General features: G+C 49.8%; 9 protein-coding genes across 9 annotated transcripts; 5 read left to right on the top strand and 4 right to left on the bottom strand.

Moving 5' to 3' along the window:
* Nucleotides 1-421: 421 nt before the first annotated feature.
* Nucleotides 422-983, bottom strand: N7509_011275 (elongin C; the record flags this gene model as incomplete). Its single annotated transcript, XM_056635912.1, has 3 exons — nucleotides 422-560; nucleotides 654-702; nucleotides 776-983. The coding sequence occupies 3 exons, from the start codon at nucleotides 981-983 to the stop codon at nucleotides 422-424; spliced, it is 396 nt and encodes a 131-aa protein (XP_056486532.1).
* Nucleotides 984-1149: 166 nt separating this feature from the next.
* N7509_011274 (SDR family NAD(P)-dependent oxidoreductase) lies at nucleotides 1150-2137 on the top strand (the record flags this gene model as incomplete). The annotated part of the gene is made up of 2 exons (XM_056635911.1): nucleotides 1150-1629; nucleotides 1700-2137. 2 exons carry the CDS (start codon nucleotides 1150-1152, stop codon nucleotides 2135-2137), a joined length of 918 nt encoding a protein of 305 aa, XP_056486531.1.
* A 57-nt stretch (nucleotides 2138-2194) lies between these two features.
* On the bottom strand, nucleotides 2195-4981 carry N7509_011273 (E1 ubiquitin-activating protein ubaB; the record flags this gene model as incomplete). The annotated part of the gene is made up of 11 exons (XM_056635910.1): nucleotides 2195-2304; nucleotides 2505-2758; nucleotides 2819-3032; nucleotides 3077-3175; nucleotides 3299-3352; nucleotides 3417-3598; nucleotides 3654-3933; nucleotides 3990-4054; nucleotides 4106-4230; nucleotides 4296-4829; nucleotides 4922-4981. The coding sequence occupies 11 exons, from the start codon at nucleotides 4979-4981 to the stop codon at nucleotides 2195-2197; spliced, it is 1977 nt and encodes a 658-aa protein (XP_056486530.1).
* A 14-nt stretch (nucleotides 4982-4995) lies between these two features.
* On the top strand, nucleotides 4996-5271 carry N7509_011272 (uncharacterized protein; the record flags this gene model as incomplete). Its single annotated transcript, XM_056635909.1, has 1 exon — nucleotides 4996-5271. The coding sequence occupies one exon, from the start codon at nucleotides 4996-4998 to the stop codon at nucleotides 5269-5271; it is 276 nt and encodes a 91-aa protein (XP_056486529.1).
* Nucleotides 5272-6363: 1092 nt separating this feature from the next.
* N7509_011271 (uncharacterized protein) lies at nucleotides 6364-7974 on the top strand (the record flags this gene model as incomplete). Its single annotated transcript, XM_056635908.1, has 1 exon — nucleotides 6364-7974. One exon carries the CDS (start codon nucleotides 6364-6366, stop codon nucleotides 7972-7974), a length of 1611 nt encoding a protein of 536 aa, XP_056486528.1.
* A 757-nt stretch (nucleotides 7975-8731) lies between these two features.
* On the top strand, nucleotides 8732-10119 carry N7509_011270 (queuosine 5'-phosphate N-glycosylase/hydrolase; the record flags this gene model as incomplete). Its single annotated transcript, XM_056635907.1, has 3 exons — nucleotides 8732-9358; nucleotides 9420-9651; nucleotides 9710-10119. The coding sequence occupies 3 exons, from the start codon at nucleotides 8732-8734 to the stop codon at nucleotides 10117-10119; spliced, it is 1269 nt and encodes a 422-aa protein (XP_056486527.1).
* Nucleotides 10120-10436: 317 nt separating this feature from the next.
* On the bottom strand, nucleotides 10437-11856 carry N7509_011269 (uncharacterized protein; the record flags this gene model as incomplete). The annotated part of the gene is given in 3 exon segments (XM_056635906.1): nucleotides 10437-11609; nucleotides 11672-11756; nucleotides 11774-11856. The coding sequence occupies 3 exon segments, from the start codon at nucleotides 11854-11856 to the stop codon at nucleotides 10437-10439; spliced, it is 1341 nt and encodes a 446-aa protein (XP_056486526.1).
* A 223-nt stretch (nucleotides 11857-12079) lies between these two features.
* cyp5 (uncharacterized protein) lies at nucleotides 12080-12896 on the top strand (the record flags this gene model as incomplete). The annotated part of the gene is made up of 2 exons (XM_056635905.1): nucleotides 12080-12184; nucleotides 12279-12896. 2 exons carry the CDS (start codon nucleotides 12080-12082, stop codon nucleotides 12894-12896), a joined length of 723 nt encoding a protein of 240 aa, XP_056486525.1.
* A 622-nt stretch (nucleotides 12897-13518) lies between these two features.
* Nucleotides 13519-15070, bottom strand: zpr1 (zinc finger-containing protein ZPR1; the record flags this gene model as incomplete). Its single annotated transcript, XM_056635904.1, has 3 exons — nucleotides 13519-14651; nucleotides 14715-14829; nucleotides 14909-15070. 3 exons carry the CDS (start codon nucleotides 15068-15070, stop codon nucleotides 13519-13521), a joined length of 1410 nt encoding a protein of 469 aa, XP_056486524.1.
* Between the last annotated feature and the right edge of the window lie 732 nt (nucleotides 15071-15802).

Below are 15802 nucleotides of genomic sequence, written 5' to 3'. Positions count from 1 at the left end.
CAAATGTTGCGGAGTATTGTCTCAATTTGCCATCCATTTTAGACCATTCGACCATGGAGATATTAGATCGAATGTTTTGATGCTTGGATGGCATTGCATTTACTTGATGTTAATCAAGTACCGCACGGGAAGAGTGAAACAGCAATAACCGATCTATTATTTTCGGCGCCTGTATAAATCAATAAATCACAATGCGAAGCGAAGCGACAGAGTATGTTACAGCAAAACGCCTCCTCCAGTCCTTTTTCTAGAAATGGAAAACCCGATAACTCCTTGTAAGATCAATTGTCGTAGTAGAGCATGTTTCGTGCGCCGTAAAAGCCATTTTGGTCCGTTTTCGATTCGAGAGCAGAGGTGCCAGCCGTGGTAGCTCAGTGATCTGATACCCAAGAAGTAAAAGATACCCCATTCTCTAGATCAATCAAGTGTCCAGGTAATCGGCAGCCATCAGAAGCTCCAGACACAACTCCGGGGGGATATCCATATCTGACACATTGACCTGATCCTTGTGCTTTTCGTTATAGAGGAGATATTCGCAGACCTTCTCCAAGACAATGCCACTAAAGAAGGTCGAAATTCAGAATTAGCGATGGACAGGATGAGAACGCGCAACAAGGCCACAAATGCGATGGGATCTTTCGTAAGACACATACGTCAATGTTTCTAGGGTACATCTCCCGGTGATGGCTTCGGAGAATTTGCCTGTAATGCGAGGTCAACGATTAGCAACAGCTTCGAGTGCACGAGTTGGAAAATCGAAAAGCGGTCCACCTACTGGACGGGTCCAGCATGCGGCGGATGGTGCCCGACACGCAGGCAGCACTGCGCGGAATTATGAACTCGAAGCCATCGCAGGACACCAGAGTCACATATTCGGAGGTCGGGGATGCCATGTTGGTACGGGTCGAGGCATGGAGGTCGCGCAGTCGGCGGTCCTCGACGGGCTGGGGGACATGGCGACTCGGTGGTCCGTGCGCCCGCATCGTTATCGATAAGGCGCGTCTTAAGATAAATTGGATTGATGGAATGGTATGGGATGCACCAGGTCGTGTGCCGCTTGGATAGTTTGTTCTCAGGATTGAGGTGAGTTGGAGAGACTTTTGTTTGACAAGAGAAAGCTGACCAGTGAAGGAGTGAATGTGTACAGTCATGACTACTTCACTTCTCCCAGCGCGGGTGTTCGCACCTTCCTCTTCCTCCATCTTTGCCCACTCTATGAATGACATCAGGAAAGGATGTCTTTCAGTCACCCCAAGAACAAGAGATCACCGCTTCTTTTCCTCGTCTCGCTCTGTTCAAACATCAGCAGCAACACGCTTTCAGTCTGCAAACCGGCTGGCCGGTCGTACATGCATGGTCACCGGTGGATCATCCGGGATTGGCTACGCCATCGCAGAGCGGTTCCTCCAAGAAGGCGCATCTTCTATCATTCTAGTCGGCAGATCACAGAAACGCCTACAAGATGCGGCCGATAATCTCAATGCCTCTACGGGTGTCTCTCCAGATGCTAATGCTACTATCACCACGGGAGAGCTCAATGTTCAGCAAGATGCGCCGAGTAGGATTCGTTTCCTTGTTGGTGATATTGGAGAAGCAGCTTCATGGATGCGTGAGCTGGAGAAGGAAATGGTAGACACCACCACCCCTTTGCGCAACCGCACGCGCCCTGCTTAAGCACGCTTTGCTCACTTTGATACAGGCCACGGTAGATGTCCTTGTCAACGCCGCGGGAATCTCGATTTCAAGTATTCTCCCCAGATCCGAACTGGCAGACATCTCCCAAATCCTACGCACAAATCTCGAAGGTGCGGTGCTCACCTCCCGCGCCCTAATCCGTGCTGCGATTCGCAGCCGGGTCCGAACCCGCAAGAACGACTCCACGGACGCAAATCCCCTCTCGAAGTGTATCATCAACGTTTCCTCGTTACTGGCATTAAAGGCTGGCACCGGTGCTGTGCCGTACGCTGCATCCAAGGCCGGGGTGTTGGGTTTGACTCGCTCCGTGGCCGTGGAGGCAGCGGCCTCGCTGAAGGACTTGGCCATTCGGTCAAATGCCATCGTGCCAGGATACATCGAGACGCCCATGATTGCAGGTGATTACTCTCTGGCAATCCCTGGTGGAAACGAATCTTACTGACGACAAGCCGCAGACTTCACCCCCGGCGAAATTACCCGCTTGAAAGACACGATACCCCTACATCGATTCGGAGATCCGCGAGAGGTGGCGGATGCGGCGGTCTTCCTCGCACAGAACGAGTACGCTAATAACTGCGTACTCAACATTGATGGCGGACTTAGTGCTGTCTAGGGACATTAGAAGATAGTTGTAGATAACAACATATTCGGTCATGAGGTGGACCTCTTCTCAATTTGAAAAGGCTAACAATGCAATGCCATATGATACACGTAAAGAGTAATCTGGAACATGGTAGATCAAATCGTGTACTCCTGTCTTTTAATTATCCTGTCGAGATGCATGCCGCTCTAGTCGATTAAGATGGCACCCCCGTCCTCTTCATCTAGAACAATCACCTCTTCACCATCACCGTTTGCCTGATCACCAGCAACCTTCTTTGCAACATGGCCATTGGTCATTTCTTCGTCTTCTCCGTCCCTTTTCCGTTTTCCCGGTCCGCTTGTACCATTCGTCGTTGGGGTATCTTCAAAAGAGGGGGTGATGACTTTCTTTGGTTTTCGGGGAATTTCCAACCCTTGCTGTAGTGTGACTGGTTTCGATTCTTCGGGCGAAGCCTCCGTTCTGCGAATGAAAGTTAGAAAAGCTGCCGAGAGAAACTGCGATTTTAGGGAATCGAGCTACCTTTCAACGAAAAAAAGTTCAAGATTGACACGCGGGTCTTGGTCCACATCATCTTCGTCCACAATTGTGATGTAATCGAGGTTGTTTGTGATATCTCGTAACTTCTTGGAAAGGTTATCTTCAAGGTCTGGATCATAAACCACTTCTCCTTGGCCGTTCTTTCCGTGGTTCAGGATTGAAAATTCTTCCCCGTAATCAAGTTCGGAGCGCAGCACTTCGACCAGGTCACCAAGTGTAGCGCGCTCAGTATCGACGGACACTCTGCCGTGCACAGCAGAACATACTGAGCAACTGGGTTTGGGGGGGTCAAGAGAATCGGGATTAATTGCTCTTGCGCCTGATCTTTCGAGGAAAACCCTTTACATATCAAAGTTAGTTGTTGTTAGGAAGAAGGGCATTGGGAGCTGTTGCTTGAGATTACCATTTTGGCCTGGTTTAGGTCATGCTGGAGAACTTTGAAAGCCTGCAGAACACAAAGACCTGCCGTCATGGCATTTGTGGTCGCAATTGCGGGAATGATGTTGCCGGCCATCTCTGTAAGTATGTTAGCAACGCAACCATTTAGGTGCATTAAATGTCATCTGCTTAATAAGCTCACGTTTCGTATCGAACTTGGTCTTTCTCTCAATGTGAAAAGCTGTGGAACGCAGATTCGCTGCAGCAGTCACGAAATCCAAAGTATCCTCATCGTCCTTGTCGAATGACAAGATAGGCTGAGTGCCTTTGCTTGTGTCCCAGTTAGACTGGAGCTCGATCAGGCGCTTTCTCAAGCGATCCACACTAGCATCTGGTCAGTAAAAACACTTAAAGGAGGCGGAGATAATATTGGTCATACCTGTCCTTGAACACAACAAAGTTCTCCTCAACCGACCAATCCTTCTGGCTCAGTTCTGAGATTGTTGGCTCTAGTTGTGCTGATTCGCTCTCTAGTTTGTCATAGTCGAGAGTATCTGGTGGCTGACGCTCTTTCCACATATCCTCCATGCCACGCAGCCGCTCGAGATCAAGTTTGAATACTTTTTCAAAGACCAAGTGGAAGAACTTGTCAGATCCCATAGACTCACGGATCTTTTTGAGCTCCAAGGCTTCCTTCTTCAGTCTCGCTATCTCATCGGCTGTCTTGAAGTCAGTAATCAAGTCACAAACAGTAGAAATTTCGATCAAAACCAACCGTTCTCTGCGTTTTCTGTACTATCTATGACATCGGAGTCTTCCTCGCTTTCGCCAAACAATTCGCTGTATTATTCTCAGTCAAGTATTATGAACGAAAGGGGCGGGAACTCTTACGGCATCAGCCAGCTCTTGGCCCAAACGATGCAGTGAATTGGTTGGGTTGGGCTGCCGCGGATTGTGCAGAAAGGAAAAGTTTTGGGGGTTTCTTTCTCATTGCAGTCGTAACATTCCGTTTCTCCCTTTGCAAGTCAGCTATGGGCGACGAAAGATTGCTAGACCGGGATGCTCTGCAAATCCATCTCACCTTTTTGATCACTTGTACCTGGCCGTTGAAGCCCGTGGTTCCACTTTCAATCAGCGGGACACCAGCTGCAAGGCACATGTGATTGACATGTCGCCGCGCAGCAAGGTTATCCAGCGCATTGAAGACGACATTGAAACCCTTGAACCAGTCGATGTTGAATTGTCTGTCCATGATATTCGCGTGGTGTGCTTCGAGCTTCGCACTGGGCTGAAACTTTTGCGCAACCTCCTTCGCTACCTGTATCCATATTTGAATTATCAGAATATGCTCGTATCGACAAGAGAAGTTTTGCGCGCACGACGCGGGGGAGAGGGGCGATCTCGCAAGGGAGCGAAAGGGTGTCTGAGAGGTAGGGTGACGAACCAAGGCTTTGGGTTTCTTGATGTGCTCATGACGGAAGAGAAATTGGCGATTGAGGTTACTTAGGTCGATTGTGTCGAGGTCGATGATGTGAATGTCTCCAAAGCCGGTGAGCACGAGGTTTTTGAGGAGCTCACAGCCGATGCCGCCAGCGCCGACGAGGAGAACGCGAGACTAGAATGAAGGGAGAAAACATCAGTATCTGAGAATATTATAATCCGCTGGAAAATTCGGCAGATTGTTCCTGATCGCATTGGGGCAGGTACCTCTTGGATCTGGTGAGCGAGGTCCACTCCGAGACAGCGTTTGATGGAACTGGGTCGCATGATGGCGGGTGCTGATGCGCCAGCGATATGCGCAGGGCAATGCAATCGAACGAGAGGATGTATGTGAAGAGACGAAATGTGAGGGTTGTAGGGAGAAGTTGATGACCGAAGGAAAGGAGGGTGTTGTGGAGGTGAGTGAGTGTGTGAGAGAGAAAGAGGAAGCGGAAGCGCTGGCCGGAGTGAAGGTTGTCGATGACGGCAAATGCGGAGCGGAGCCTCCTCGAGCAGGTGCGATTGCTGGCACTGCGGGCAGGTGCGACTGGCCGGGCCTGGCCTGGCTTGGCCTGTGAGAGTAACGACAAGTCTATTAGTACTGCGACTTTATCTTCTATAGCACCTCCACTTCTTACTCTCAATCTCACCATCTATTAAATATCCCTGTTTCTTTTATCTGCCGTTTAAACCACCATCCAATGTTTGCTACTCGTAGTCTTTCCCTCCCTGTTCGACCTGCACGATTGCCTATGCATTCCCATGCAGCCCGCTTCCGGCCGACATCGCCTTGCATCCCTCATACCTTTTCAATCATGCCTCCAGGGGTAGAACTACTCCTTGATAACTCTCTGGAAGCTGTTTGACTGACCCAGGTTTCCCATTGAAAATGATACCACATCACTGGCGCGTTCATTCGGAGGTTTGACGCCCTGACCAAACACTGTCACTTATGGAGTACATTGCTCAACACTGGCATATTTCCCCTTTGACCATCGGATAATCGATAGCAGAAGAACCATTGCTCCATTCCTTGCATGCTCTGAAGTTCTCTCATCCCCATCGCTGTTCAATGGTAGATGGAAGCTTCCAAGGCGGACTGTCGACGATCCAGATGCTACCAGGGGGCCCTCATTCATCTCCAACCACATACATGGCTCGCTCGGTCTCGGGCTGGCGTTCTTTTAATCCTCTCGGTCCGCCAAATTCGATGTATTATCCCATGTGCATTCACGTTCGGCCTCAGAAACAACGCCGAGACAAGCTTCGGTGCTTGGAGTCCCCGGAGCCAGGTCTCTTATCTCCACTGAAAAAGCCACGCAGTGATAACAACCCAATAATGGTCTTGTCAACTGCAGGAGCTATCTGTTTCTAGTAACTTATCTTCCCCCCTCGAAGCAGCAAGTCCAAGCGTGATAGCCAAAGCACCTCCGCTCAGGCGCGGAGAAGCCGATGCGGGGAAACAGCTCGATCAGCCACCCCATTGCTTGTCTTTGCCGATAGCGTCACAAGCGATAGGGCCTTGCAATTCACAAAGAAGTCCCTGAAAGTCTAATGGTCGATTGCATGGGAAGTAAAAGTGATGTTGTTTAAAAGGCCCTTGGCCCCGCTCAGCTTCTCGACATATCCTCTTATGTTTCCCATGTCTGTCGCCGTTTCCCACCATCGCTATGGATCTGGAAACGAACCCTCCCCTGAAACCTTGCGATTCAATTGATCAAGCCGTTCTCGATGCGCACGATCTGGCTGCCCTGGGACATGACCAGGTTTTGTCTCGGAAGTTCAGCCTAGGCAGTATGCTTGCACTCGGCTTTTGCGTTTTGGGCACTTGGGGCACTTTCGCTCAAGATCTTGCCACTGGCTTGGAGAGTGGAGGACCGGTGGGCATTCTGTGGGGGCTTGTTCTTGTTACTATTTGCAATCTATGTGTTGCACTATCACTCGCCGAATTGTGCAGTAGCATGCCAACTGCATTGGGGCAGGCATACTGGGTTTATAGACTTTGGAACACTCCAACCGGTCGCTTTGCCTCATACATGTGTGCTTGGATCAACACCTTTGGGTGGTGGACGCTGACAGCTTCGGCGGCTGCATTCATGACGAATTTCCTGCTGGGAACGAAAGTTATGTTTAATAACTCCTGGGCTGGTGCTTCTGAAGGCTGGGTTCAGTTTATCCTCTACGTTGGTGTTACGGCCATGCTCATTGTGACCAATTTAGTATCCTGTCGGAGTGATAGGACGCTGCCAATTTTCAACAATATTATTGGAATTTGGTTCGCTGGGCTGTTCATTGTAATGAGCATCGTGATGGTGGTTTGCGTGGCAACTCAAGCGGATCTAACCTTTCAGCCCTCTCGGTTCGTGTTTAGCGGGTGGATTAATCAGACAGGCTGGAGCGACGGTGTGACATGGTTTATCGGTCTTGTCCAAGCTGCATACGGACTAACAGCTTTCGATTCTGTGATTCATCTTGCGGAAGAGATCCCCGCGCCTCGAAAGAATATTCCGAAGACGATATATCTATCGGTTATTACAGGTGCCATCACGGGGTTTATATTCATGGTCATCTGTCTCTACTGTATTCAAGATTTGGATCAGGTCTTGAATTCACCTACTGGACTTCCATTCATGGAGCTCATCACAAGCACAGTCGGCCTTAAAGGTGGTATTGTGTTGATGGTCTTGTTCATTGGGAATGGCCTCGGTCAGGCAGTTAGCATCATGACCACTTCCTCTCGACTCACCTGGGGGTTTGCGCGGGATGGCGGGCTGCCCTGGAGCCAATACTTTACTCACGTTGATACGACATGGAAGATGCCAGTTCGAGCTCTTTGGCTCCAAGGGCTTCTGATTGCCCTGGTGGGAGTACTATATTTCGGTGTCGACACGGTCCTCCAGGCCATCCTAAGTGTCAGCACGATCGCACTCACAATCTCATACTGCATCCCTATTCTATCTTTGCTGCTCGTGGGCCGTGAAAAACTACCTCCCGGGGAATTCCGATTGGGGAGACTTGGCCCGGTGATCAATTGGATCAGTGTGGTATACTGTCTATTGACAACGGTTTTCTTTTTCTTCCCAGAAAGCCAGAACCCTTCGGCAAGCGACATGAATTATGCAATCGCAGTTTTTGGGGTCATGCTCATCATTGCGGTGGGATTTTGGATCTTCAAGGGCCATCGGACCTACTTGAAATCCGAAGATTCCATGAATGCCGTCATCAACGCGCGCTGTGAGGAAGAGACTTTTGAGCCGGTGTACGAACAGAAGAAGAGTTGATTATCTGACTGTGCAAGACAGTCAAGCATTATCATCTGTCTACAGACACCGAGGCAGTTGAACGGTCAAGCATTATCATCTGTCTACGGGCACCTAGGCAGTTGACCAGTCAATCCTAACTTATTCCAGGTTTAAATAGATCTCTTCGGTCATCGTAATGATCCCGGTGTAGTCACTCTACCCATACAAGCCCTGGAGTACCAGTAGTATATTGGAGTACCACCGGATCCAAGGATGGAGTGAGGTCAGCCTGTCATCAGAATATACATCTAGACTAGTACATATTATTTTTGCGCCCCACCAAGCCCCCAAACAAGATCATTTGCATGCATGAAAAAAGTACCAAAAAAACTTAAACAATCACCATATAAATCTCCTCTATAAATACTATATTACGATAGTATACTGCCCCTGAATCAGACCGGTGAATCCTGCTTACATAAGACACATTGGACCTGAATTTTCTCCGTGGCGACAAAGAAAGGACAGAATCAACAAGCAATTGTACATAATTTCTTCATCGGAGTAATCATCCCTGTCAAACTTGGAATAAAATCTTCAGTTCGATCTTCCAACCAGGTCTTGAAGCCCTGGAGCTTACCGAACGGCCGGTTGTCCAACTCTCCTCTCCCACAGAAGCGGCCACGCGGTTCCCTGAACAAAAAGGAGGCTACTCGACAAACGGCGTGTACTAGAATTGAAGGTCTTACTCTCATCGTCCAATTGAATATCCGATCACCAACGACTATCAACAAAAATGCCATCCTTGGAGCCAATCCCCGCCAGGAACCCCAACCTACCCGATGGAGGGTCCGACGATGAGGCAGACCCTGAACTAGTGGAACTCCTCCGCCAGCACCTCGGACTGGGCGGCAAACAGCAGAATGATCTTCCTCCAGAGACCAGAGTTCTGGAGGGTGCTCAGTACATTTTTGACAATGCCATCGACGTGGCCCTGAGTCCGGCGCAGACCAAAGAAGCCGCCGAGACAATATGGCGAATGATGCAGAAGAAGGCCTACTCCACAAAGACCTGGTCAGAGCATGAGCTGCATCCCCAAACTAAAGATGAAAGCACTGTTGATTTTATTTTCACAATGGATCTTTTAAACTTTAGCTTCTGGTCCGAGGAGAAAGACGAAGCGAAGCGTTTCTGCATCGAGTATCGCGGCAAGAGGTGGACAGGCTACTGGAGTTTGGTTGCTGCCTTGCAACGAGCTCTCGAGGAGAAGATCCCTATCACAACTCCAGACTTTTGGATCGATGAGGAGCAATGCACAGATGAGCTGCTGAAACATGTCTTTCGATCCGCCACCGATGAGGAGATCCCTTTGTTCCAAGAGCGAGTCCAATGCCTGCGAGAAGCAGGTGAAGTTCTCTGCAATGTGAGTTAGATGACCGACCCCGATATTTTCTTACTTCGGTACTAATGGAGTTAATGTTTAGGAATTTGACGGAAGCTTTGTCAACTGCATCGATGACGCAAATTTCTCTGCTGCCGGTCTTGTAAACTTGCTCACCGAGAACTTCGCTTGTTTCCGTGATGAGACGAGGTTCAACGGAAAAAGAGTTCGGCTTTACAAGCGCGCCCAGATTCTCGTTGCAGACCTGTGGGCCTGCTTTGACGGCGAGGACTTTGGAGAATTCAACGATATTGATAAGATCACTATGTTTGCGGGTGAGTATTCTTAATACATCCGATTTTTATCCCAGCCCTTTCTGACTTTGTTTTGCAGATTATCGCATTCCGCAAATGCTCCACCAGTTTGGCTGTCTTCGCCTGTCTCCCCCACTGGAAAACCACATTCGAGATGGAAAGCTGATCCCAGCGGGCTCAAACTGGGAAATCGAACTCCGCGGCGCGAGCATCTGGTGTGTTGAGCTTATAAAGCGGGAGATCGAGAAGCGTCACCCAGAAGTAAAGAATGCTGGACACAAAGGCATCTTCACTCCGTCCGAGGAAAACACTCCCCAGGACTCGGAGGCCGAGGCCGAAGTCGAGAAAGCCAAGGCTGAAAAGCCACCGAAGACATACGGAATCAACGCTATTCTGATTGACTTCTTTTTGTATGATACAATGAAGAACCTGGAAGAGGAACACAACGAGAGTGTTCCTCACCACCGGACTCGGAGTATTTGGTACTAGTGTTTTGGAATTGTTTGGTGTTTCAAGAGGTTCGATTCGCATTTGTACCTGATTCTTGGGTGGCTCTGGAAGCCTATGGCCAGGTGGCGAAAAGTCATATAGATTCATTGGTAGAGATGGAGGGACATTAGACATTTATTTATTCGCGATTAGGTTACATTTCACTGCAATATGGCGCAAAAACCCAGCTTATATGATTGGTTTATTACTGGAGATAAAATCAAGACATTTCATGTTTACTGTATAAGGGTATCAATTATCAATTCTTCCTAGCGCCAAGTATGCTAACCATATAACGTTCCCAGTCCCCCCGCAAATCAAGCAGCTGCTTGTCCATATCGAGACATCATCTCTGCCTTCCATTCCACGAAATCTTCCTGGCGATCTTCACTCAACCAATCCACTCGATCCTGCATCATAGTGCCCAGACCAGGTAAAAGGCCACCTCGAGGAGCAGCTTCCCGCCCTGAGCGAGGGCCGGCGGCACCTTCACGGCGTTTGGGAAGTTTTACACCACGAAGAGCAGCGTCCTCCTCATCAAGGTTCCGGTAAGAATTACCTTCCTCGTCTTCACCATCCAACTCCCCAGCGTGTGGGATATTGTCGAACCATTCTTGTCCACTAGCCCACCCCTGTTCCATGATGAGAGCGATCCATTGGTCAACATCATCGCGATGCCGTCGGTCATTCGGAAGCCCCAGGCTAGTCAAGGCAGTTTGGCGCATCTCGGTGAACGTCTTTTTATCCATCTTCTGCGCTTCGGCATTGGCCTCGTCCATGTCATCAGATGGTGCCGAGCTACGCCGTCTTGCTAGCACGAGGAAGTAGACAGCCACAGCCATAGCGTAGACCAGTTCCTTGAAGTCGTCGTCATTTCCTGCGGGTTTAATAGAAACGATGGGCTCGAGGAAATCTAGAATCTCCTCGTCGAATCCCTCTTCATCGATTGACATGCTTGATGTCAGGAAGAGGATAGATGAAACACCGGCAAATATGTGAGGGGGCAAGGTTCTAGAGATCGGAGGGCGAGACCAAGTCGTTGTTCGTGGAGCCGGAGTTGCGAGTGTCTTGCAAACGGTTCGGATGGCGGTCATCGCCCATGCTGGGGCATCGGGGATAATGGTAGAGGCAGTGATGCCCCTTGGATGAGCAGAGAGGGATTTCCGCGCCGACTTTGATGGCGAGCCGAGTTTGTTGGCCACACTGACACTCCTTTTCAATGGGGTGGATTTGGAGGGTGTATTTTGGAGACCGCGTGGAGTTGGCGCTGCTTTCGTAGGGGATTGTGCAAGGGCAGATGCCTTAGTCGGAGTGGTTTGAGCAGCTTTAGATCGAGATGGAGAGCCAGCGACAGATCCACTTGCTGAGCGCTTCATTCCTGTTGAACTCGCCGAGAGAGACTTATCCAACCATGTATAAAGCTTCTTGTATACGCGCGGCGGGCATGGCGGGTGGCCGAGCAACGGGGAAGTGAAAGTGCACGAGTCAATCTAGAGGTCATAGAACGAGATTAGCAGTCTCTCCGAGATTAGGAAGCTGAAGCTGGCCATACCTCCTGCAAGCAATTTCGGCGCAAGCGTATGGACGGGCGATTTCTTCCTCCGGCTTCAAGCTGCTGGACAAGCTCCGTGATTGAGCTACAAGACTCAAGGACAGACTGAGGAGCTCTTGAGGTAAATCTGCAGCATGGGTGGGCACCAAAATCCCCAACGCTTGTTCGACTGGTCGGTTATTCATTCTGGCGATGTGCTTCAGACCTCGGCGGCCTGGCGGAAACTAGAGGATTGGCGATGGGCGATGGGCAATGAGCGGAACGGTGTTCTTCGTAAGTGGGTAGAAACACGGTAGTCATTGGGTCTTTATTGCAGCCAGCCAAAGAGTTTGAGTGTCTCACCCTGGAATTGAAGCTTCAATGGTTGTAAACAATCGAGGGTCTTCGACGACGAAAGCGCCGCATGCTATGACTAAGCGCGATGTCGATCGGCGGGTCAACTTCGCTGAGATCGGAGCATCGGTGCTTTCGACCTTGAATACCAATACAATCTTCACAAGCATGTCTGTCACGGTACGTGGACTCTGTCTAAACAGCCCAGGCGGTTTCTCTCTCTCTACAGAAAGTGCCAATCTCGCAACAAAGGCTAACGCTATCTCGTATCTAGCTCCATACGACCCAGGGCGACCTCAAGGTCGAGCTATTCTGCGAAGCAGTCCCTCAAACGACCGAAAACTTCATTGCGCTGTGCGCATGTGGTGCATACAATGATATCCCCTTCCACCGAATCATGCCAGGCTTCATGATCCAGACCGGTGATATCTCCTTGGGTCCCGCAGCGAAGCCCTCCGCCTCCAGCAAGCCCATGTTCGACTTCGAAATTCCCAAGGGCGGCACTTCCATATACCACCCCTCCGCTCTCAATCAAGAAATAAACCTCCCAGCTCTCCGACACAATGCGCGTGGTGTTCTCTCAATGGCTTCCCGTCCGGTTAAGGACAAGACGGCACCAGGTTCTCAAAATGCGACGGGTCCGACGATCAACGGCAGCCAATTCTTTATTACATTTGCCCCGGCACCGCATTTGGACGGTGCAAGCACGGTCTTTGGAAAAGTGTTGAACTTGAGCGCTCAAGATGAAGGTGGTGATGTTTTGTCGAAACTAGAGAAGGCCAACGCTAAGGTGGATAAGAAGGGCAAGGTTTCGCAGCCCAAGGAGGGTGATTCATTCGAAGCACTTCGCATTAACCACGTTACCATACATGCCAACCCATTTGCCAAGTGAGACATCGATTATCGGAATGATCCTATGCGGGCCCGTTATTGGATGTCTGCTCTAGGAACTATACTTGGGAGGGTTACAATGCGGCCCTCGGTGCCCTCATGCCAGCTATCTTATTCGGAACGAAAAGATCACGCTTTGGAACAACTGCTCATCCCTTCATGATTCCGATATGGGTTTAAAATGCTGTCCGAGGCAGATTTTGCCAGCACACACAATGCGCCACCGCGAATAAATGGAATAGACCTTGTTCAACCTCGAAGACAACGGCATCGCGGTCGTGAGAGAGGAAACCAACAAGCGCTGGCTCAGATATCTGAACCATTCAAGCTTACGCTCAGAACGTGGGAAGCGCATTGACGATCTGGAAAGATGCAAAATTAAACTGTTCGATGGAATAGTGGAATAATCTACAATATACCCAATGGAATTTTGATTCAAAAAAACCCAAATACTTTTCAGTCATTCCCCAACCGTCCCCTCATCGCCGGATATCTAAAAGCCTGTACAAAGTATAGTATCGTCAAGACGCCATCATGCAAATAAACATATAACAGATCGCGTAGTAGTCATAAAAATGGATATAAAAAATTGAAAGTCAGTGAACGTCATTGAGCAACATAGATTATGACTTCTGCTCCTCCTTCTGGGCGTCTTCCTCGTAACCCTCAGTCTTCATGTCCTTGAGCCCAAGGTCATCCTCTTCTTCGTCTGTGCGCTTATACTCCTCGATGGTGAGCTGAGGATCCGCAGCAGGCGCACACAGATCTTGGACGTAGCTGTTGGCCAGAGGATCGCTGAGAGTAATAGTGAACTGGCCGCCGAACTTCTCGAAGTCGCCGTTGATAGCGCATTCAAGACGCTCGAAGAAGCGATCCCATTTGGCCTTCTCGTTAGTCTCGAGACTGTCACCGCCGCCGCCACCAATATCGAACAGGTGACCCTTCAAGCTGTCGCGTACCTCGGTGAGCAAGCCCTCAAGGGTGGTGAAACGGCCACCAAGGGTACCAGCCTGGATCGAGATCTCGAGCTCGTCACTGTGCACGGCGCAGGTGTCAGATTTGAGGATATCGCGAGAAAGATCAACCTGTTCCTTCACGACCAAGGTAATGTGCTTGCCGAGCTCGGGAACCTCTCCACCAGTCTTGACATCAGATGAACGCAGTCCACAGTGTTCGCAGACGTTGCTCCACAGGTAGACCTCCTTGAAGTAAGGAATGTTAACCTTCTTGATAAGCAGCTCGCACGGCTTAGTGCAGCCAGGGCACTCGGCAGGCAAGCAGTATTCCTTGCCATCCACGATCTCAGAGTCGGCGCCCTCTTCCATCTGCGCAGCCTCGGCATCAGCGGAGATTCCGAGCTCCTCGTTCTGCTCGTGGGTGCGATAGTAGAGCTTGGTGCGGTACTTGTTGCCACGGTCCAGGGTGTTAGGGGCGATCCAAGAGTTTCCAGTGGGGTCGTCGAGGGAGATGGTGAAGGGGAAGCCGGTGCCATCCAAGAAGCTCTTGAGGCGGTCGACCAGGGGCTGGAGGGCCTCGTAGAGTTCGGGGGCTTGCTCCTTGCGAGCGGGCTGGTCGTTGGAAAGACCCTCGTGGACACGCTGGATTGCGCCCTCAACGTTGGTCAAGTTACCCTCACGAGGAGCTTCAATTCCAAGAGTATCGATGGTCAGGATTCCTTGATCAGACTTGACTAATTGTCTTTGCATATCGTCTATGCTCTCAACTTCGAGGGTGTACTTTGCACCTTGGGTTTGGACTAAAGTGAAAACATGGTCAGCATCTGTTTTGCTCAGGTAGTCTAGGAAGAATTGGCACATACTTTGACCAGCTGCCTTGATCGAATTGTTGGCAAAGTGGCAGTGTTCGCACGAGAAAGACTCAAGGATGATATCGCGGAAGTAGGGGACACGGATAAGAAGCAGGCGGGTGACTCCCTGTCATGAAGCAATTGACGTTAGTATTCGGAGCTATGCCACAAGGCTCAACATTGCTACAAATGCGATGACGACTTACATTCTCATGGCAGTTCATGCAGAGAGACTCAACCGACATAGGACCCAGGTCCTCATCGTCGCCCTCTCCCTTCTCAACGATGTCTCCAATGTTCTTGAACTGCGACTGCGACACGACATTGTCAAATTCGGACTTGGCCGCTTGCTGCTCCTCGGCGGACATCTTGGGGAAGACGGACAGGGGTAGAATAGAAGAAGAATGAACGTATTGAAGATCACGAAGGGTCTCCAGGTATCTGCGAAATAGAGAGAGGAGGGGTGGTTGTGGAGGGGTGGAGATGAAGCGGCAGAATTTCTTATCGCAAAAAAACTCCGGCGGAACATTCCTTTTTATTCTTTTTGCTCTGCGGTGGCGGGGCTGGAGGGGCAACACCGCTCCCGATGACTAATGTGATGATGCCCGATCTATACAAGACAACAGGTAAGATGCTGGACCTTTAGTGACTCTTCGATAACACAGTATAATGGTATTCAACTGTGAAAAATGACGAAACCGTGGATACAAGTCAACCCATCCATGATTATTGGCAAAAGTCCTATTTGAACATGCTTCCTAGTTGTTTCATGAAATCTCCGCGAAAACATCAGCCAAAAAAAGAGAGCAAAAAAAGAAGAGAAAGATTGCGGTTTGCCTAGCCAGTAGTTAGCTGCCGTCAGATGTAATGCTCAATAAGATAGGAGCACGTATAAAACAAAAAATTATGCCGTTTTCTCCACCGAAGCAGAGAAAACAGCAAGTCCATCAGCCGTCGCTTGGTTCCTATATTCCGCCCCATGTCGAGTCAAAACAAACAGAGATTCGATCCCACCACCTGGCAGCAATTCCTTGATAGCTAAAGACAAAGGCAATTCTATCCCGTCGCTTTAGGACCCACACCGTATCGACACCGACCGG

Source organism: Penicillium cosmopolitanum, assembly GCF_028827165.1.
Source record: "Penicillium cosmopolitanum strain IBT 29677 chromosome Unknown utg000009l:1.0-9042332.0:1.0-9050551.0, whole genome shotgun sequence".
NCBI lineage: Eukaryota > Fungi > Ascomycota > Eurotiomycetes > Eurotiales > Aspergillaceae > Penicillium > Penicillium cosmopolitanum.
This window is presented reverse-complemented; position numbering and strand designations above follow the sequence as displayed.